Source organism: Anolis sagrei, chromosome 1 (assembly GCF_037176765.1).
Source record: "Anolis sagrei isolate rAnoSag1 chromosome 1, rAnoSag1.mat, whole genome shotgun sequence".
In the NCBI taxonomy this organism is placed as follows: Eukaryota; Metazoa; Chordata; class Lepidosauria; order Squamata; family Dactyloidae; genus Anolis; species Anolis sagrei.
Genome location: NC_090021.1, coordinates 247,951,351 through 247,974,884, shown reverse-complemented (window position 1 = coordinate 247,974,884; position 23,534 = coordinate 247,951,351). Strand labels below are relative to the sequence as shown.

The window sequence follows — 23,534 nt, the reverse complement described above, 5'->3', positions numbered from 1 at the left end:
CCCCATTCCATTTGTTATGTATTGCTCCAATAATAAACTTTAATATTAAGTAAAATAACAAGAAATTATATATTTTATTTATAATTTCTTGTTGTTTTACTTAATGTTAAACTGTTTTTACCGATCGTTTGTGTGTTGACATCTAATGGTTGCCAGTTGTGAGCCACCCTGAGTCCTCCTTCAAGGATTGAGAAGAACGGGATACAAATGTTCGAAATAAAAAAATTCTTCCCGCCGCCCCATATTCAGTGATAGATGTACCCTCCATTTCCTATCAACCAATGACAATCTTCTGCCCATTACCTGCCATGTCCCTGTCCTCCTGCTTTGCAGAATTCAGTTTAATGCCTACCTGATCATGTTTGCAAGAATCCTAGCACACATGTTCTTCCTAATCCCCGTAAGATACAACTTATCTCTCACCAGATGTCTTTAATCATGGAAGAGCACACCACGGCCCAAGAAACCAACTCTTTTCTGATGGTATTGTCACAATCATTCTCTTCCAGTATTTACTCTTCCTGTTCCATGGATGGTGAAGCAACCACCTGTCTCCCAAACTCATTCATCTTCATTTTGAAAGTCTCAGTGTCACTCACAACACAGTGAAATTTCCATCTGACACATCTGACAGAACTCAGAATGTAGTGATAATGGCTGTCTAGATTTTAGCAGTTTGTATCTGCACACATGTGCAATCATAACCTGGATTTTCACAGATATCACATTTTCTAAGACAGCCTGTCAGGCCTACATCCCCATAAGGATCTATATACCACCCCAGATAGCACACGTTTCTATCCACAGCAATCTCCATTGTCATATTTGCATTCTGTGAAGCCTGCAAGTGGCATTCCTTTCCTAGCAGCTCTGGATCGCTGTTGATTCTGTGGCTCCAAAGATCCAACATGTTTCCTGTTTTTCTTGATTCAGTCTCATTTTCCCAAGGGTTTGCTTCATGCATCTGGCAAACTTCCTCTTGACTGAAGCATCCCTTCTCTCTGTTGTGCTTCTAGTCACATTTAGACTTGTTGAGGTCAAAATTCTTAAGGGCTCAAATTTGAACATTGTAAACTTTTTTTTGGAGTAGGGCCTAATACCTTCAATGGATCTCAGTGTGTAGAAATGCACTACTATTCAGTATCTGTAACAGATTAGCAGTGCTACCCTTCTAATATCCTTCAAACAATGTTACACTTTTGTTACATAAGTGCAAGCCACTGACGACATTTCATAGAATCATAGAATCTTAGAGTTGGAAGAGACGTCATGGGCCATCCAATTCAACCCCCTGCCAAGAAGCAGGAAAATTGCATTCAAAGCACCCCTGACAGATGACCATTCAGCCTCTGATTAAAAGCTTTCAAAGAAGGAGCCTCCACCACACTCCGGAGCAGAGAGTTCCACTGCTAAACAGCGCTCACAGTCAGGAAGTTCTTCCTAATGTTCAGATGGAATCTCCTTTCTTGTAGTTTGAAGCCATCGTTCCACGTCCTAGTCTCCAGGGCATCACAAAACAAGCTTGTTCCCTCCTCCCTATGACTTCCTCTCACGTATTGATACATTGCTATCATGTCTCCTCTCAGCCTTCTCTTCTCCAGGTTAAACATGCCCAGCTCTTTAAGCTGCTCCTTATTGGGCTTGTTCTCCAGACCCTTTATCATTTTAGTCACCCTCTTCTAGACACATTCCAGTTTGCCAATATCTCTCTTCAATTGTGGTGCCCAGAATTGGACACAATATTCCAGTTTCATATTTAATTCAGTTAAATATGAAATCCAAATTATTTTCATTTTACTCCACTGATAGCTCATTGTTGTTGTTTATTCATTCAATCAATCACTTCTGACTCTTCATGACTTCATGGACCAGCCTACACCAGAGCTCCCTGTTGGCCGTCACCACCCCCAACTTCTTCAGAGTCAAGCCAGTCACATCCATCCATCTTGCTCATTATAACCACATTCTTTCTATCTGATGGCCTAGGAAAGCAAGCCTGGCAGGCAAAGGCAAACTCCAAGAACAAGACATTCTTTCAGTCAACAGTAGCTCAGTTTGGGTTTAGAGCATTTGCTTATCAGCTATTTGTGACTTTGTTCTTGTCTTACTCACATAATGAGTCAAATTTAATTCAATCTTGAAATACCTGATTACAAGCCATATTTTCCAGCCAAGAATATCACATGCTGAAGAGATGTTAGCTGATACAATTGTTCACTGCAACAAAAACATGGGATCAAATATGTGGTGTGTGTATGTTTTAAGATTCAGCACACATGCCTCACTTAAGCTGGCACATTCAGTGCAGCCCAGAAATCTGGCATCAGTTCTCAAGGGTCCACAATCGTGCCAGCAGCATTTTGCCTCTTAATAGTATCAAGTCCTATTGAAATTCTGTGTGGTAAAGCTGTTGGGCAGAGCTGGAGGAATTCTGTCTGAGAGTTGCAGTCCTAAAAAGTAGTTTTAAAAATCAGTAATTGGGATGGGTGGGAATATCATATGTTTGATTTTGATTTAGATGGATTCGGTTTTCATGGGGTAGTTCCAGAGACTTTCATGGAATCTTCTTGATGGGAGAAGAGGGAACTGGTTTCTTGTGCACTCCACAATTCTGTCCCAAATGCTTTTGGGAGGACAAAAGAAAAATATGGCATTAATATGTTATAAGGGGGAGTGGAAGAATCCATGAAATCCATATAAGCTGTATAAACTCCTATTTCAGCAACAGGCCTTCATCAACTTTGCAGATGGGTCACTCTGGATGCAAGCCATGGGATGGGTATTTCATCATAAAATATGACATTGCTCTCCCACCAGTGAAATCACAAGACAACACATATAGGTTAACTATTGGTAACTTTTATTATATGTTGCCAGTCAATCTCTGTGTGATCTGCCAACCAACTTAAAGGCATGAACATGAACTTGAACATGAACTTGAATTTGGTGTGCATTAAACTAGACAGTGGCATCAGAGACCAACTCAACCTCAATGGTGAAACATCAAGGTCCCCGGATGCAATCCAATGTTGTTCGCAAGGTAACCCTTCAGGAAATGGAGAATTCAGTCCACTCTCGCCATTAAATGACACTCCTGTTCACCATCACCGGGCCTACCCCCAACCTGTTGGGGATTCCTCATCGTTGGAATAGGAAGGGGAGCAGGGAGGTGCTTAGGTCTTGGAGGGAGAGGGAGAAGAATCCGACAATGAGGCTTTGCAGGTGTCTACTTTTTTAGAAAGATGGAGGGAGTCAGAGAACAGGCGGCGGTCAGCTTGATTAGCGGCTGAAAGATTGATAAGCTAATTGGGTGATGCCCTAAGCCCTCCTGCATGGGTATAAATCAGAAGCAGGAGAACCTAGCTTTTCGCTGCTAACAACAACTCTGTTACTGCCGGAACCTCCTTTGTGTTAAGGACTTCGTGATCTGTGCCTTATTGTCTGCTGATTTTGCTGGGACTTTTACAAAAGACTTTCATTGGTGTCTGTAGTAAGACTTTCTTGTTTTCTTTTTCAATTGCATTTGCTTATTTTGTTTGTTGAAGTAAAGCATTTTTCTTTTACTTTCAATTTTGTGTTGAGGCTGTTTTTAAGAGCAAAACACGACTTAACCCTACTTACCTAGCAGGGTGAGTGGGAATGATGCAGGAGATGTATTATTGACGGCTTTCATGGCCGGAATCACGGGGTTATTGTAGGTTTTTTTCGGGCTATATGGCCATGTTCTAGAGGAATTCTCTCCTGACGTTTCGCCTGCATTTATGGCAAGCATCCTCAGAGGTAGTGAGGTCTGTTGGAACTAGGAAAATGGGTTTATATATCTGTGGAAAGACCAGGGTGAGACAAAGGACTCTTGTCTGCTGGAGCTAGGTGTGAATGTTTCAACTGACCACCTTGATTAGCATTTGATAGCCTGGAAGTGCCAGGAGCAATCTTTTGTTGAGAGGTGATTAGATCTCCATGATTGTTTTCCCTCTGATGTTTTGCTGTTTTAAGTTTTTTAATACTGGTAGCCAGATTTTGTTCATTTTCATGGTTTCCTCCTTTCTGTTGAAATTGACCACATGCTTGTGGATTTCAATGGGTTCTCTGTGTAGTCTGACATGGTGGTGTAGGAGTGGTCCAGCATTTCTGTGTTCTCAAATAATATGCTGTGTCCAGGTTGGTTCATCAGGTGCTCTGCTATGGCTGACTTCTCTGGTTGAAGTAGTCTGCAGTGCCTTTCATGTTTCTTGGTTCGTGTTTGAGTGCTGCGTTTGGTGGTCCCTATGTAGACTTGTCCACAGCTACCAGTATTAAAAACATATCTCTTTTGCATATTAAGTTTCTTAAAATTAATTTTATTTATATCATGTCACTTTTAGTGGCACAAAAGTCCAGTTTGTATGTGTGTATACACCGCAAAAGAGACATTCATGTAGATGAACAACACTATTTTCAGGCCATACTTTCTTAATCAGACAAATCATTGTCTACACTGGTATTAGAAATGATGTGCTTCCTCCACCTACTGGCCAGATTTTTAAATTGCAGAAGGACTGAAGTGGCCCCCTTTTCCTTTCGGTGGGAGATGATTTAATATAATTGCTTTTGGGGTGAAGTAAGTTCAGGTTCTGTTTGGGAAGATTGTATCAGGGGAACAAGGGGGTTGCCCTCAAGTAAACCGATTATGGGTGGAGAAAGTGCAGCCTGTAGGCTGCAAGATCTACACCAATCCTTCAAAGCCTCTCAAACCCATTTTTAATTTGTTGGTGTGGTTTTTAATTGATTTGCATGCAGACCCCACAGAAAGACCTCCTATATGTGCAAATACACCAAATATCGTACCACAAAATACTTCGGTTTCCATCCAAATATCTACCAAAATGTCAATAGGAAGTGATGCAACTTTGGTTCGCAGCAGAAGCTTCCAGCTTCTTGGTTTTGATGCAACTGTGTTTCGAGCACTGGAAGTAATGGTCACGCTCACAGGACTGACTTGAACACTGATTTTGGTTCATTTTGATCTTGTCCATATATAAATATCACTTGCTATACAAACACAAATCTGGCCTCCTACCATGAACTGAGCACAAATAATCTATTGGCTGTAGGTCTGAGTACACAGGAGCAACTCTCCTTCCTTCCCAAATAAATGATTTTATGTCTGTTTTCTTCACACTAGTCAAAAGTTGAAAATGTTCTCCTCAAAATGGAATTTATTTTGCTCTCTACAAATATATAAGCTTAGTAATACCATTTGTTGTTACCATTGACAGAAATGAAAAATAAAACTGAACTGGTCTTTGTCTCCAAAAGGCATTATTAGCAAACTGTGGGCTTTATGGAAAAAGCATTTGCTAGTTTGTCTATCAAGTCCTAAATATGTTCAATGGACAGCTTATACACATTCAGCGCTAGTGTATTACCATTAAAGCATTGTTTAAAGGACTGTTTAAAGAGATGGGCTAAATTAGGAGGAAAATACCCTTTTCATGTATCCTTTTCTTCCAGCATTTTGAAAACAAGATCTTATTTTACTAACTAGAATATAAGCTGCAGAATCACAGCGGTTTCAAATGTTTCTCCTTTTTTTTGTATTCCCCGTTACGTCTATTATTCACAACCTTAAGCCTTTTTTAGTTAACTGAATCCCCAAAGATATGAATATCTGGGAGAGTAACAACAAAAAAGACAGATGAAATACATGAAAAGGATGTATTTAACTATCCATTCAGAAAAAATGAAAAATCACAAGAAAATAGGTCATTGCCACAAACGTTTCAGTTTCCCATCTTGATTGCATAAGCACACACTTACTTTAAGTGGCACTAAAGCCACTTGCTTCACATAATCTGCACAAAGATGAATCAAAATGGTATAGAAAAAGGGAATCAGAAACTGATATTATGATAGAAGATCATTATGTCTTTCTAAAGCAACATTTTTTCCAGCTTAGAAAATGTGTGGAGAGTTAGTGAAATAATGTAGATGGGTGAAATTTCAGGAGCATTTGGCTTTATCATGAGACAGCAATTTAGAACAATGAGCTGCCTGTCAATTCCCTGTATTCACTGAGTTTAGAAAGTTTTAGAAAGTGTCTAGTACAGATTATTATGAATGTACCTTAAACTGATCCCTTTAATGGAGCATATCAACAAACCAAGGCAGGGAGCTGTTAATTCCTAGTTGTTCCATCGGCACAGTTGGATTAATATATTATAACATATACAATAATATATTAGGAAAGTGTTGTTTGTTAATATAAACTGATTATCTCTTATCCAAAATGTTGGGAACAGAAGTGTTTTCAATTTTGGATTACCTGTGTTTGCATAGATGTACATAATGCACTATATTGAAGATGAGACCCAAGTCTAAACATGAAATTTGTTTATATTTCATATGCACATTATGCACATAGACCGAAGGTAATTTTATAAAATAATTTTAATAATTTTGTGCATGCAACAAAGCTTGTGTACACTGAACCATCAGAAATCAAAGGTGTCACCATCTCAGCCACCATGTGGACAATTTAGAATTTTTGAGTATTTGAGTATTCAGATAAGGGATGTTCAACCTGTATATGCCGCCTTATGTCTAAACATGGATTCAGCTTATTCTCCTCCTCTTCCTCTTCCTTTTAGTAACTTCTTAAATATGTCTGTTGAATGGTTAACTTATGCGGTACATGTTTTCCAAAACATGAGAAAGAAGAAGTGTATGTGACTATTGTGCACTGATATTTACATTACGAATCATGTAACTGCAGAATCCATGACAACAGTTTCAGCTGTGTGAATTCTTAATGGAAGACACCCAAAGGTTTGTGTAACAACACAAGGTACAATGATGCCCCAAGACAGCTTGACATTGTAAAATGAGAATAGAAGACATCCAACTGGCAATATAGTAGCCACAGCGTGCGGGTGCAATGGGTTAAACCTTGTGCTGGCAAAACTGCTGACCTGAAGACCTGAAGGTTGGCAGTTCATATCTGTGAGATGGGGTGAGCTCCCATCTTTCAGCCCCAGCTTCCCAATCAGTGACATGAGAGAAGCCTCCCACAGGATGGTAACACATCTGGCCAATTCTCTCAACCACCAGTGACTTGCAGTATATTCTCAAGTCACTTCTGATATGGTTTTTAAAAAAGCCACAGCAGGAACTGACACCTGGCCCTGTTTAGCAACAGTTGCACTGCTTCATGCCTAGATCTAGAGACCCGATAACTGCCCTTTTGACTGAAAAGACAAAAGATACCCCAGAATAGACCATTTTCTACAATGTGATCAAAGGGCAAGGATTTTAAAAGAGTGTTAGCAGCCCTATATTTTATAGCACGGCATAGACCACGGAACACACATAAATGGTTTGACTTTATCCCCGAAACAAGGATATTGTACCCGGGATTATTTCTTGTTGTGTTATGTATATAATCCTGACAGTTGTGTTGTGTATATACATTTGACATGTGTACTATTTTCCTTTTGATATTTATGTAGACTATGTCTAGTAGATACAGTATAGTAACAATTAGAACCCAGTTGGGACTGTAAAGCAAGACTAAAAACAGTTTTTGAATTGTTAATTGCTATCAAAACCATTTTTGTTACATTGACTTTATACTGCCCCTTAACATATTCCTTACCCAAGCCAGTAGGTTATGTCAAGATAATGCTTTTTAAAGCCACTTCCAACTTCATAATCTTTTATTGGTTCAAAATCAGTTTTGTTTCTACTGTTGATGCATATTTATTCATTCCTTTGATTAATATCCACCCCAGAACTACTACCTTTCAGTAGGTCTGGGGGGGGGGGGGGGGTGAGTGGCTCAAAGTAGCTACATTAAGACATGGAGGATTGCATCCTTTGGGTGTGTTTTATTATATATGCCAGAATGACATTCTTACCTGAAGTCCAACACTGTCTGCTTGCCCACCTTTTATCAGTTGTGAAATAAATAGGCCACAAGAAAATTCAACACCTCCTCGCACACTTATTCCAAGGCCTTCGGGATGTAGCCGATCCAACCTCACCTCTTTCAGTTTTCTGTAAAAGGAGGAAAAAGAAAATCTGTTGTGACACCTCAGTACATTAATAATATATCAACCTTAGATTTATTAATTGTAGCAAAATTTGTTTTAAAAATGTATTTATGATTGCAACTTAAACATTCTTATATGTCAGGGGTATAAAAAGTGCAGACAGCTTCAAGAGATCCACAAAAATTGTTTCAAAAATGTTTTTTAATGTAATATGATCAAGAGGCTGGGTGAGTCCAAGAGTCAACTATCTGATTCTGGGATTCTCTGTAGGCTTCACAAACAGCCAAAATTGTCAATCAAATCCAGAAATGACTCAAAGCACCCACTTCTAGTTTGGAAAAATGAGTTTTTGGAGATAGATAGTGCTGGGGTAGTTTCCGTCACTTGTTAAAAGAAAACTTGCCAATTCCTAGAGGCAATTCATCTTTATTTTCCAGCCAGAAAAAGGTAGGCTGGTCTCAGTTCTGACAGCCAAGGTAAAGGGCAACAGATAATACAAGGAATTGAACCAGACTATCCTTATGATCAAACAGATAGAATGAATGATAAAGAAAATGTACAACTCTTCCAAGGGGGGGGGGTGAAAGGGAGAGGGGAGGGGCAAAACAGTGGAAAACGGATGGATATAAATAGGAGACAAGTATGGAATTAATAAGGTGTAGATAATAGGCGACACTGGAAGGGGACAAATATATATGGATTATTTCCTTTCACACACACATACATTATTGTTGCTTTCTAAACATGTAGATATGCTATATTCTATTTGTATGATCCAAATAAAACAAAATATAAAAAAGACAGAGAAAGTTAGGCTGGATAGCCTGGAAGGGCAAAAGAGTGCTAAACAGCTTTGAGGGCTGTACTTTGTCCAAACTTGAAGTTGCTCATAAAACCCTTCTTTCTGGGCTCGACTTATGCAGGACTACTACTTATTCCTTCACCAGGTGAAATTCAACTGCTGTTGTGTTTGGAAATATATATTTTTTTGTTTTCATGTTTGCTGTGAAGCAGGTAAAGATTGACTTTAGAGCCCTTGGATGGGATAAAAATAAAGTAAATAAATAAAAAATTAAATATTTAGCTCTAGTTTTGGGGGAAAAGGCTAGGTATATATAAAACAATGAGAACAACAACGTACAAGACCCCCTCCCCCAGTTGAAAACTTTGCAGCAGTCTACTCAGCCTCTATAAACCTCATTCAAATACAATGCAGACTACCAATCTTTTAATAAACAAAGATTTTGGGTCCAAGAATGCCATCGGCTTCCCATTTATTATTATAAAGAAAGGGAAAAAAGAACAGTTAATCACCAGAAAAATATATGAAAAAACATGAGTTTGATAGTCATTTTGGTCCATATGCAAAGAGCAACATTGCCCAAACCTACCGAGATCGTTTAGGTGTTAGCTGATCATATTCCACTTGATGCTTTAATGGGATAAGAGGACGGATGGCCTCAAACAATGGTAGTCGACTTGGTTCATTGATTACATACTTCAGATCTCCCACCAACACTGGAAGATTCATGGATCTACAAAGTAAGATCAAAGAGCTATAAGCGACCTACAGTTGACAATATATTTAATGTATTTGGCTTTTGAATAAGATGTTCCCACCTCAGAGTATTTTTATTTCCAAAATACACCAAACAAATGTAAATCAAAAAAGAATTATGTACATAAAACATGTTTTAATCAAGAATGGGTAAACTGCATGGCTATATTCTTATACTACAGATTGGAGCCTATGTTTTTAGCATGTTGATTATTTTAATAGTTTATAAGTGTTTTAAGAGATTTTAATTGATTAATGTTTAATTCTATTTTCATATTTGTATGTTGCAGATGATTAATTGCATTGCTCCTTAATGCCATGAACCACTTTGCATCTCAACCTAGAGATAAAGGTGCTCCACATTTATGTAGATTTAATTCACTATGTCAGTATCTTAGATAGACCTTATATTTGTAGGATAAAATTGCACTAGAGTAGCAGTTGTAGGTTGTGGCTTCTAAGTGAGTTGGTAATAAATCCAGGTGAGTTTTTAGTTCAGTCTGCTAGACTCTGCCATTGACATAGGTTCAGTACCTTGGATAGCACTTAAAACTCAGAATGGATTCACTGCCATGGTGGGAGTAATCAGCCATTTTTGTGGAGTTGATAAGCAAAGAGAGGACTTATGTTGGCCATGTAAGAGGACACCGGGAAGTGAAGTGGCTAGTAATACACACAACATTTACCTTTCCTTAATTAAGATACAATACAATAGAGAAGTTTAAGTAAGACAGGTATATATTTAAAATAATATTGGAGCACACTTGTATTGTTTCAAGATTAGTTTTTTAAAAATCCCTTGAAGTTGAGATCTGAACCTATGGAGGATGGTAGAAGTCAGGGTGGTTGAAACTGCCCCTGATTCCAGTTTCTGCACTTGGGTCTGGAGGTCTGAAAAAGCCAGATGGGTTGGGGGCAAGATCTGCACAGGGCTCTCTCATAATAGCCTATATTCAGTTTTTATTTTACAGTGGCCTCCTTCCTTCATGGAAGGGCAAAACCAAAAAGAGGTTCTGGGCCAGGCTTTAGCACAGATGGTAAATCACCAGCTGTGATAAGATCTACCAACTGAAAGGTTGCCAGTTCAAAGCCCTGGGTTGGCATGAGCTGCTGACTGTCAGCCCAGCTTACTGTTGACCTAAGCAGTTTGAAAACAGGTTGAGCTGTAATTAGATAAATTAGGTACTGCTAAAACAAGTTGGGGAAGTATTTTATGACACCATAAAGAAAAAAATACCAGAAAATGCCCGGCGACCAAAAGGAAGAAGTCCTGATGGTTCTTTGTCATAGAGGATGTAGTGATTGCACCCCCCGTGGATGGATTTGAGCAAAACCTTCCAAGTCACCAAAAAGCTGGACATCAACACAACATACCTCCTTTCTGTTCTGTCTGTCTCTGTATTTTCTATCCAAAAAACAGCATTCATTGAACATTTGCTGTGTATGTGTACTGTGATCTGCCCTGAGTCCCCTTGGGGAGATAGGGTGGAATATAAATAAGGTGTTGTTGCTATCATCATCATCATCATCATCATTATTCTGGAAGACTCCTGCTCAGCTCCGTGGCCTGGGGTTGGTAATTTTCAGGTTGTCTCCTGTGCTATGCTACCTCTCCAAAAAGGATCAGAATCACTAAAGGACATCACATTCGAAAGAAACAGTCCAAAAGGAGGCCTAGATTGATAGTACTGAAAACCACTGTGGATTCTATGAGAACAAACAAATACCAAATGAGATCAAAATGGACACCATTCATTCAGGATACTGAAATAAAGATAGATTGATGTGGCATTAGTACTGTATATCATATTTTACGTAAAAATATGAACAAAAAGGGAAGTATCTACTCAATGAAGCTTTCAATTTCAAGAAAAATGATAAAATACAAAAGGAGTGGGATGGTACATGCCACGGAAAAGCTTAATAAGGGAAACTGTAAACCAGAGCAATATATATACATGCATTTTGTTTCTAAACGCAAACAAATCTGGCACTTTTGAATTTGAAATATCTTCCTAGAAAAAAAGGGTTTAAAGGAATTGAATTGATTTGACTGATATCTGGATCCCATAAAAAGCCACATATTTTATAAAAATATGGGGATTTGCACTTGGGGTATCTATTAGGTTTGTACCTCCTACAAAGTTTTGAATAATTAATGAAGCTGAATTCTTCCTGATTTCACAAGCTGCAGGCAGGGCTTTATGAATGGAGAAGCAATTAGACAGTCCAGAGTGAAACCAAGCCAGGTTTGTAGCCAAGGCCACGCAAAACTGTAGCTTCACACAAAGACCACATGGAAACTTGTAAACGTCTACATTTCACTCCACTGAGCTGCTATTAATTAAGATATGTTCAGAAACTATAACCGGCAGAACCATTTGCCTATGAAGAGTGGAAAAATACTCTCCTCTCCTCTGACAACAACAATATAGGCCAGGTTCTGTTTCAATTATTGCTGGCTGGGGAAAAATACAATGCAGTTCTGCTGATTTCAGAGACTGCATTCATACTTGGTTAATAACAATTGTTTATTTTGCTTGTATTAAGAAAATATCAAGGGAATAGTGCTAAAAAAGATAATCTCCCCAGTTTCCTAAAGAGAGCTGTGTGAGTCTGTTATTTTGCATAAAGATATGCTTTAGTGCCAGTATTTCTTGCATTGCATTCTCCTGAGACCTCTCTGCTAGAAATCCTGACATTTGTTTCTTCTCCTACAGACTTCAGCTGGCATTCGAAGTATCTCATGAAAGGGTCCTAGTCTATGAAACTTTATACCACAATAAAACATTGTGAAAGGTAAGTCCACAGGCTTCTTATAAATGTACTGATCATATTGTACTAAAATCATAAAGAATGTTTTCAGAGCTGTCTTGATTTAATGAAGTGATAGTCATGATAGGCTTTGAGGGATATTACTCAAGCAGAATCAGCAAGTGGATATTGTCGTTATGACTATTTTTAAAAAAAATCCAAAGTATAATTTTGTTTCCTAAAATAACAGTCAGAAAAAAACCTGATCTGTTAATTCTTTCTCTTTTTTTTATAGAACTCAGAATAAGTCTGAAGGTAGAAAGCAGAAGTATCATAAACAAACCTATTTATTCCGTGTTTAATGCTCAAACTATTTGGCTAAAAGGACATTACAAATAATTTATTTACCAATTCTATATTAGTTAAGAGCAAGACAAGGGAAGAAACAATACCTTTTATGTCTTCTTTCACCCCAATTCCATGCTGGTTCAAGAGTATACACAATAACAAATATGAAATTACAACTTACTCATGGTACATTCGAAGCACATCATACAGATAATCTTTCTCTGCTTCATTGTCAACTAACAGGTCAACCTGGAAAAGAAGAAAATAATAGTATGACCATAATTTCCTGACTACAAATTATGAATCCCAAAGACCTCCCTTTATCCTTAAGACAACATTTTTTAAGTTTTAAAAGACTTTTTGCATAGCCTTGAAACATATACACACATCTTTTTTTCTGCTGAATTAATGACCATGTCTGAATCTAGCCATTTCATACTGTCATGCAAGAAGTTGTCATATGATTATTCTCTTACCTGATAATGAGTAAATTCTTGAACAAATGTTTTCAGAAACCTTTTTGGCCATTCACTAATATAGCACATGACCATTTAATTAGAAATTATTGGCTAGTTATATTTGGGGTTCAGTAGCTTTAAACTAGAAACATTAGCATCCTCCTCATGATACAATGCAGTGAACTGGATTACTCCTTTTAGCTCTGATGCCTTGACATAGCTCTCTGCTAGGCTGTTATTCTTTCTTCACTCTCTGTCACGGCACTTAAACTAGTATCAGGTTGCAAGACTTTCACTTTGCTAACTGTTCAAAAATAAATAAATAAAACTGCAGAGTCGGTATATATCATGTAGCACAACTTGCTTTGATCAGTATTCCTGAAAACAAAAGTTACAATTGCTTCTATATAAATAACAGTATGTTTGCCATTATTTTATTAAAATTAAACTGCTATGACATAATTTCAGGAAGAAGTGTTTTATTCTCATAATTTGAAAATATTCCTGTTTTGGATGATAGCTCCTAAAATCCTAGTTCAGGTTTAGGATATTCTAGTAGTTCTAGCTCAAAAAAGGAATATTCCCAAGAGATGGTACACTAAAAGAAATCCCTTAATTCACTATCTGTCTGTTTATGTAACAAGATACAGTGATGCCTTGACAAGAATTTAATCTCTTCTGTGACAAGCTCTTAACTCAAAACACTTTTATCTCAAAGCAAAATTTCCCATTGAAATGCAATTAATCTGTTCCACCCCCACTTTTAGTTTTGTGTTTTTAAATAAGAAAAACATATTTTATAAATAACAAATAATGCATAAATATGCATTCAAATGGAACAATTTCAAAAGAATGATCAATGGTAGAAGCACCAAGTTGTGGCAAGGACATTAGATCAGCTCCTATGTTAATGGTGTTCCGAAGAAAACTAAAAACCTGGCTGTTTGAACAGGCATTCGGTTAAACAGTGCAATGAATATGATGAATATAGGAACGGAATTACGGATGACGAATTGGACCACGATTCTAGTTACGAGACATTAATGTATTGTTATTGATGTGTTATTACTTTTATACTGTGCTGTTAATGGTTTTTAAACTATATGCTGTTTGACTGACTTTTTGATCTTGTTGCGAACTGCGTTGAGTTGCCTACGGGCTGAGAAACTGCGGTATACAAGCAAAGTAAGTAAATAAATAAATAAAGCACAAAGCAAAAAGTGAAGAAGCAGAAGCATCATTTTCTTCATATTGTACTCATTCCAGCCTCCCTCCTTCTTGCTCTCTTTCCTTCTCTCTCTTCATGAAGACAAACATACCAGGAATGAAAAGCAGACAAAATCAGCTAACTCAAACTTCCTCAAAGTAGACAAGAGAAAAGCAAACAGCAATCTCCCAAAGCAGACAAGAGCAAAGTGGACACCAATGTCCCAAAGTGAACAATTGTTTTGTGCTGCTCTGGAGACTAGGATGCGGAACAATGGCTTGAAACTACAAGAAAGGAGATTCCATCTGAACATTAGGAAGAACTTCCTGACTGTGAGAGCCATTCAGCAGTGGAACTCTCTGCCCCAGAGTGTGGTGGAGGCTCCTTCTTTGGAAGCTTTTAAACAGAGGCTGGATGGCCATCTGTTGGGGGTGCTTTGAATGCAATTTTCCTGCTTCTTGGCAGGGGGTTGGACTGGATGGCTCATGAGGTCTCTTCGAACTCTATAATTCTACGATTCTATGACTAGAAGTCAAAGAGATTCCTAGAAAGATCATTCAAATCAATTTCATCCCAAAGTCAAATCTGCAAAAGTTAAACCAACAAATGAGGAGGAGCTCAGAACTCACAAAGAAGACATGTGGTCATACCTTTGACACGTGGGTTTTATTGACTTTGTGAAAAGTCAGTGAAACCCAGGTCTTTCTGACTGTGTAATTAACCTATCCTTCACTCCCTTTGTGCGGAGGCCTAATCTGATATTGCAGGAAAACTCCCCATCTGTTGAAGGCTAATTCCCAAGAAAAACAGAATCGCAAACATTCTCTTTCTTATCTGCAACTACCGGCACTTCTCTCTGATTTAAGGCCTGCAATTCAGCCTTCGTTTCAGTCTGATCACACACGGACTCAGTGGGAAAACCATCATCCCTCTCGTTCTCAAAGGATTTCCCAGCATCTTGCTGCTGAGCCCCAACAATGGTAAATCCACTACAGATTTTAGCACAAACTTTCAAAAGAGTTAACCAAGGTGCTGATTGTCATTCTCAAACTAGATGCAACAATTTCGTTGGCTACTCTATAGGTCAGAGAAATGTAATGTAGTCCAACTACTGTGAAGTAATTAAAAAGTAACTTCTGGATTCTGCTCCGTTGTGCAATACTTGTTTGTCATTAGATGATAACATAATATTGTTCACTTCCAGCTCTGCCTAGTTAGCTAGCTTGTTAGGTATCTTAAGGAATATCATAAGAAAGACTTCAGGTTCATTTCTTGAAATTTACAGTCAAAAGAGCAGGGAAACAGAACACTTATTTTCCATCTTTAATATGCAGTCAACACTCAATCTTTGTGGGGGTTAGGGTGCAGGATCCATACAAAAGTGGAAAAAACATTATATATATATTTATATAACATGAAAATACTTCTTCAGGCATGTATAAGTTTTCCAGCATGATTCTATGGCCACATTTTGGCTACATATGACAGCAGCTGTGATGGCAGCAGAGTAATTGATGAATAATCAAATTTACAACCCCTTAATCCGTAAATGCAGAAGGATGACTGTAGTTAATAATTTGTTCTCAAAACAAATGTGTATATTCTCTGTGTTTGAAAGCCTCAGAGATGAACATGTAAAAGTCTGAACAGCCCTGAGTTGCCTTTGGCTGAGAAAGGTGGTATACAAATGCAGTAAAATAAATAAATAAATAAAGTTGTGTTCTAGTTCAGAACTGTTTTCTGAATTGTGGTGATTTTCCAATTATAACCCAGTTTCTGAGGTAAGACATGTTTTGAGAAAACATTTTCATCCATATTGGCCCCATGCAAAAGTAGTACAAGCAACGCAAACCAATCTGTGACGAAAGGGAAGTAATCTACAATGCAGACAGAACCTGAATATTTGAACAATATTCAGCCATTTTTTCATTATTGCTTGTGTTTTAGGTAAAAATAATTTTAAAAAATGATAAGAAATAGAACTGAAGTCTCCTCAACAATCTATGATGCAGACATAGGAAAGAAAATCCACTCATGTGCATAGGAAGAGAACATTTACAAGACATAGCGGCTTCTATTTGGGCATAAGTGAATGGACGATTAAATCTAGAAGGAGTATAAACAGTGTGCTAATGTTCAGCGTGACATCATTTGCCCTTTCTAGCATCAGCAAAGTATCTTTAATAAGATAATATTTCATGCTAATACCAATAATGTCTTCTTTGTTCATTCAAGGGGAGACACTGCTTCTGACTGCTGCTCCATTCAAAGCTACTCACAGCCCACCTTACACCATTTCTAAGAATCTTCCATTTTCCAGGAACAGATTTGCTGGCACATACGCAATTGCAAGAAAGAAAAGAACCCAGATAGCTTAGTTTCACGGCTGTAGATTCTGCTCTGACCATGTCAGACTCTAAACCTACGCTGCCAGGCTTGTTTCATGTAGACCCATCAAAACTATATATCTGACCCAGGCTAATTTAAGGCATTGCTAGCTCCATTGACTGATGTTTCTAGTTACTTTGGGCAACAAATGACCTAGTTTTAATTCTGTTTTGTCTGAGATACCAGGCTGTCTAATTACTTAGAAATGTATTTGCAGGTGATACAACTCAGTTTGAGTTGTCTTGAGTTTTTTCACTTTGAGATTTTAATGAAAACAGAGGACTAATCATGCAGATTCAATCACTATTTAATGTGTTACTTTACTGATGCTACAGCTTTTATTTATTTGTTTATAAAAATTGTACCCCAACTTTCTCTTAAAGTGAGATACAAAATGGCTTATCTTCAGTGCTGTTTAATATTAATTTAGTCCTAGTAGCTTCCTAGCATCAAGAAGCCAATAAAGCAAGATTTTGAATAGTTTTTTTTCCCTTTGAAGAGCCAGCTTTTTCCATTTATTGGGACTGTGGGGAGAATAGAAGTCTATGTGAATCTTATCAGCATAAAAGGCCACAGGTACAAGGTACAAGACCATAAATATTACGTTAGATACATATGCCAGCTGTCTGTCTGCTGTTGCCCATCCCAATGTTGATAGTTAACAGGTATAAATGTTATAATCATACAACTATGCCCAGTTTTTATTAGAATCATAGCATTGGAAGAGACCTCGTTGGCCATCCAGTCCAACCTGCTGCCAAGAAGCAGAAAAATTGCATTCATAGCAATATTAGTTTTAAAATTGGTGAAAACTAGCTTAATAGTCTTAATATCTATTTTTACAACAGCTTTTCCCTTTCAAGGAATTTTCAGAAATTTGTCTTTAATATTTGATAAGTTTCAGTCTAAGTTATAGAAGACTTAAAGATTAGTGTAACTTTTATCTGTTGTGTTAGAGAGGTCCAATCTAAAAACCAGAATGGAACTCCACTGAACGCAATTAAATGGGGGAAATAAAGATCAAGATTCCAAAGAAGAGGAGACACCAAAATCCAGTTTACCAAAACCAAAGTAATCTAAACACACCTTCAGGATAAAATTCTGTTGATTAATTTTTGTAAATGATCAAATAAACATTGTATAACAGCAACAATGGGGTTATATGGATGGTCTTCATACATTATATGAAGAATGAGGCACAAATATCTGAAGACTCAGCATGGTGGAATGGTTTGAGCATTGGACTACAACCCTGGAGATCAGAGTTCAAATTCTGAGTCACCTATGGAAACCACACTGGGTTTTTTTAATGTCAGGAGCAAATCGAGCCCCCGGAGGCGTAATGGGTTACACCTCCAGCTGGCAGGACTGCTGACCTAAAGGTCAGCGGTTCGAATCCAGGGAGTGGGTTGAGCTCCTGTCTGTGAGCTCCAGCTTCTCATGCGGGAACATGAGAGAAGCCTCCCACAGGATGTTAAAACATCTGGGTGACCACATTGGGTGACTTTGAGGAAGTCACTCTCTCTCAGCCTCAGAGGCAGGCAAAAACAAGCCCTCTCTGAACAAATATTTCAAAGGAACCCCCCCCTCCCATAGGTTAGTCTTGGGGGCACCATAATCCAGGAAGGACCTGTTACACAACAACAACAACAACAACAACAACAACAGGTATTAGATCATTTTTTATAAGGTATACAAGCCTGGAAAACCTGTAGGAGGTGTGCAGACAAATGTTGATCGGTTTTGCATATTCAAACAAGCTGGAACAGCCTTCCACACTCAACAACTTTTATCTCTGATGTGAAACCGAAAAGGGAGCTTTTTGTAAATGAAACCCATTATTAATGCACCACTGACTGAACCTCTGAAAGACAGTTTCCATTTGACTTTGCGGCACTGATAAAAAGAAATAGGTTCAAACCATGTTGCAAGAATATGCCTGTATCATACCCTTGAGTCCAAACTTCCTCATCTCACCCTGTTGACTTGCAACTCTTAGATTCACTTCTTTTAAAAACAAAAACAAAAGAACTATTATATAATAGAAGCTTCTTTGCAACGTCCCTTGGTCCCTGACAGAGAGAGAGAGAGAAAGAGGAAAGGAGGGATAGTGTTTATTTTGGTTTTTGAGTCCCCTGGGGGAGAGAAAGCGGGCTATAAATGAATTATTATTATTATTTGAAACACAAGATGAGTCCACAGCAAACAAAATCATTCTGTGGGCTGCTGTATTGGATCACATGTCAGACACTTCCCAAGTGTCTAGGACTGTGTGATGTATCGGCGAATAATGTGTGCAGATCCCAGTAGGGTAGCAGATGGTAATTTTGCCAGTGTCAATTGTGTTTAAGTGCAGGCCGAGGTCTTTAGGCACTGCACCTAGTGTGCCGATCACCACTGGGACCACCTTTATCGGTTTGTGCCAGAGTCTTTGCAGTTCAATCTTTAAATCCTCATTATTATTGTTGTTATTGTTATTAAATTTTCTTTTTTGTATACAATTGCTCACAGGGAACATTATTTTTGAGGGAGCAAACTTTCCCAAAAGTTCCAAAACTTTGAAGTTTGCTTCTTCCTTTTCTCTGCTTGGCGCTCAGGTGGAATCCAGGTGCCCTTTAAGAGAAAGTGGACCCGAATTCCCACCTGCCCGGGGGAAAAAAGAAAAGAAAAGATGGGTGGATGGGTGGGTGGCAAGAGTGAGGCCAATGCCTCCCTCGGAGGTGCGCCTCGCCGCCTGACCTGCCGGGGAGAAGCGCTTCCTTCCCTGCCCCCTCCCCCCTCCCCCCTCCCCCTCCCCCCCGCAAAGGCCGAGTTAATTGATACCCAGAGTCCAGAGTCCCGCAAAATGTCCCCCGCGCAGCCGACCCAGAGCTAGAGAAAGTGACTCCAAGCTGAGGAGCCAAAGCCGCGGGGGTCCCTTGGCAGGCAAGAAGCAAGCAAGCGGGGAAAGGCGAGGGCGGCCCTCTTCTTTCTTACCTTGTGCCTGAACTCCCTGGCCACCTTGCGCTCCATGGCAATGAATGGGGGAGAGCGAGAGCGACTGCCTCTGAGCTCTTCGCCTTGGCCAGCCTGCGCGCCTGCCTTCCTTCCCTTCCTTCCTTCCTTCCTTTCTCGGCTCAGGTCGGGCGCGCAGAGCTCGGAGTCACCGCCAGAGGGCGCAGCGCAGGGAGGAAGGCAAGGAAAGGGGAGGCAAGGCAAGAGGTTGGGTTCCTTGCAGGGCGGGCTGGCCAGGTGTCACCTTCCCTGTGATAGGAGTCCCCGGTGGTCCAAGAAAGGGCTCAAGGCTGTGAGGAATTGTGGGAATTGAAGTCCAAAACACCAGGAGGGCCTAAATTTGCCCATGCCTGTTGTAGATGCTGGTACACAGACAAATACACACATGGGAGCCAGGCTTCAGCCCCCCCCCCCCGAAATTCTCATGGTGGTCCGTGAGAAGGCCTTACTGGTGCATTATTTAAACTGTTATGTTTATTCATATCATGATCTGATCACCATGCTCAATATATCCCATATGCATGGAGGTATTGGGGTAACGAAACAAAAGGTTTGCTAGGCTAGACCCTCTTTCACTCAGACTCAGCCCCCCCCCCCCCCCCCCCGAATCAAAATCCTGGCTACCGGCCTGATGGGAGCAGTGGTGCACTGGGTCTAAAATATTGGTTACCAGGAGAGCAGTCCCAAAACTATAAGGCTATCATTGAATATATGGCTATCAATGAATGATTTTTTTAAATACATCAGTGGAAAAAAGGTACAATTAAACTTTGCGAAATAAATGTATATTTTTAGTAATTACAGTGCACATAATCCAGTGGATACTTAATGTATATGCCGGATTGTTATATTAAATTTTTAATAATGTTTAATTTGAAATAAATGTTGGATTGTCTCATGTTTAAGGGACCACTTCTCATCATCAGGCAAGCTTTGTGTGCGTGTGTGTGTGTGTGTCAGGAGCGACTGAAGAGGCTGCAAGTCTGGTGTGAGAGAATTGGCTGTCTGCAAGGACGTTGCCCAGGGGACTCCTGGATGTTTTATCATCCTTGATAAAACTTCCACATGATTAAAAACTCAAATATAACAATCTGCATTTACATTAAGTATCTACTGGATTGTGTGCCCTGTAATTATTATTATTTTTGGTCGTGTCAGGAGTGACTTGAGAAACTGCAAGTTGCTTCTGGTGTGAGAGAATTGGCCATCTGCAAGGACGTTGCCCAGGGGACGCCCGGATGTTTTGATGTGTTACCATCCTTATGGGAGGCTTCTCTCATGTCCCCATATGAGGAGATGGAGCTGACAGAGGGAGCTCATCTACGCTCTCCCCGGATTCAAACCTGTGACCTGTTGGTCTTCAGTCCTGCCGGCACAGGGGTTTAACCCACTGTGCCACTGGGGGTCCACTGTAATTATTAAAAATATACTGTAATTATTAAAAATATACGTTTATTTTGCATAATTTTACTTGTGCCTTTTTCCCATTGAAGTATTTTTTTAAAAATCCATTCATGGATGACTATGTTTAAACCAAGAGTGGGGATGCTATATGACACTTTACATGACCAAGTATACCTAAAAAGAAAATGGAAACAATACACTGAAGAACTATATAAAAGAGATGAAAGGATAGCAGGTTCATTCAAGAAAAAATGATTAGAAAATTAAGTGGAAGCTGCAGTAAGAGTACTTGGGAGAAATAAATCATCAGGAACAGGTAGCATATCAACAGAGCCCACATACTGGAAATAATCAAAATGATTTACAATTTTCAAGAAAGGGGAAACCAATGATTGCAGTAACCATTTCATAGATTGTAAAAAAAAAAGCCTTTGGGGGGTATATGTGTATTCTTTATTATTATCATTATTTTTAATTGCATAATTGTATTTTTAAAAATTAATTTGTCCAGGTGAAAGATACAGATCTGGTGAAAACAACAACAACAAAAACCCACTTCAGGATCTAATTGTGATAACTCCATTTGCTGTATCTTTCTGCATTGTTTTCTTAATTTTTATATCATTTAAAATGATTCTATACTTTTTAAAGTTAGTGATGTTTTGATATGGTACCTTATTTAATTGTTTTTATGGTTTTAGTTTGTTTTACCCTTCCTTTAAATTGCCTAGTCCCAAGTTAGAAGTATTTTTGAATGATGATGATGATGATGATGATGATGATGATGATGATGATGGAAGTTCACAATTCATTGTCATGTGAAGACTATAAAATATATCACCTTCATTGCACTGGCTGTCTATTTGCTTCTGAACTCAGTTTAAGATATTATTATTATTAATAATAATAATAATCTTTCTTTATAACCTGCCACAGTTTCCCCAAGGGGACTCGGAGTGGCTTACAAAGGTACTCCAAGGTGCAGCATATAACATAAATGGTATATGACTATAAGACACTCGCTGGAACGCCTCAGCAAGCGAGAGTCCAAAAGTGGCAGGCTCAAACCTAGAACCTCAACCAACGGCTGATACCAAATGAGAGATTCCCCCCTGGGTACACAGAGGACTGGGCGACTTGGAAGGCGCTGAACAGACTGCGCTCTGGCACCAGGAGATGCAGAGCCAACCTTCAGAAATGGGGCTACAAAGTGGAATCCTCGACATGCGAGTGCGGAGAGGAGCAAACCACAGACCACCTGCTGCAATGCAACCTGAGCCCTGCCACATGCACAATGGAGGACCTCCTTGCAACAACACCAGAAGCACTCCAAGTGGCCAGATACTGGTCAAAGGACATTTAATCAACTACCAAACTCACACATTTTGTATTTTCTCTATTTGTTTGCTTTGTTCTGTTAGAAATGTAATATAATTGACTGGCTGCCCTGACACGAGAAATAAAACTATAAAGCAATATCACATAGAAATTATAAAACAACCACCACAAAAGATTAGGACCAGAGATAACAGTGAAGTTGAAGTGGGAGAAATTCAGGACAGATAAAAGCTTTTTTAAAAACCCCGATTATATTCATAATATACATATGTATATCATTCATTCAACTATTTCCCCCACAAATATTAAACAAGTAAAATACCCTAAAATACATAAAACATATAAATAAGAATTCATAAACTTATTTTCCTCACGAATATTATAATCAAATATATTCCTCTATACAACTAAAGAACGATAAAACAAATCGTACAATAGAATATTATCCTCATGAATATTAAGCAAGAATTATCTATTACATAGCACATATGATTCTGAGTACAGTTTGAGTCTCCATTGCAGTATCTCCAAATCAGTCTTGCCAAAAACCAGCAGGCAACTATCATATATGTCTATGCACCAAAACCAGATGCCAGCAAAGACATCAAAGAACAATTCTGCTGTCAGCGGGATATCATCCTATGAGACATACCTAAGGAGAAGAAAATAACCCATTTTCCATACGAATATTAACAACTAATACAGTTTATACTTCAACTGGCAGCAATCTTTCTAGAACTGGCCTGTCAGATTGTTATTCAACATCCTTTGAGAAACCACCAACCCACCCACCAGTGCACTACATTACTAGCTTCACGCCCATCAATTGAGGTTGCATCACTCATATAAAGATATAGACCAGAAGACATAGGGAAATCCAACAATATAGAGCACTTTAAAAGAGGATTAGAGATATTCATGGAGAATAAGGCTAACAAAGGTCACAATCGATATATTACAGCCATGACCAGTGGCACTATGATTCTGAGTACAGTTTGAGTCTCCATTGCAATATCTCCAAATCAGTCTTGCCAAAAACCAGCAGGCAACTATCA

At 38.8% G+C, this 23,534-nt stretch overlaps 1 protein-coding gene across 3 annotated transcripts in view; it reads right to left on the bottom strand.

Moving 5' to 3' along the window:
• Positions 1-19,893, bottom strand: part of USH1C (USH1 protein network component harmonin) — an 81,317-nt gene extending 61,424 nt beyond the window's left edge. For 2 of the 3 annotated variants that reach the window (XM_060767859.2, XM_060767869.2), the window contains exons 1-4: positions 19,720-19,881; positions 12,872-12,939; positions 9,422-9,565; positions 7,896-8,034 (exon numbers count right to left, since the gene is read on the bottom strand). In XM_060767859.2, coding sequence (XP_060623842.2) covers positions 7,896-8,034; positions 9,422-9,565; positions 12,872-12,939; positions 19,720-19,755 — 387 coding nt within the window. In that variant the 5' untranslated portion in view covers positions 19,756-19,881. Of the gene's footprint in view, positions 1-7,895; positions 8,035-9,421; positions 9,566-12,871; positions 12,940-19,719 lie in introns of all 3 variants that reach the window. The other variant, XM_060767888.2, reaches the window with a different exon arrangement.
• Between the last annotated feature and the right edge of the window lie 3,641 nt (positions 19,894-23,534).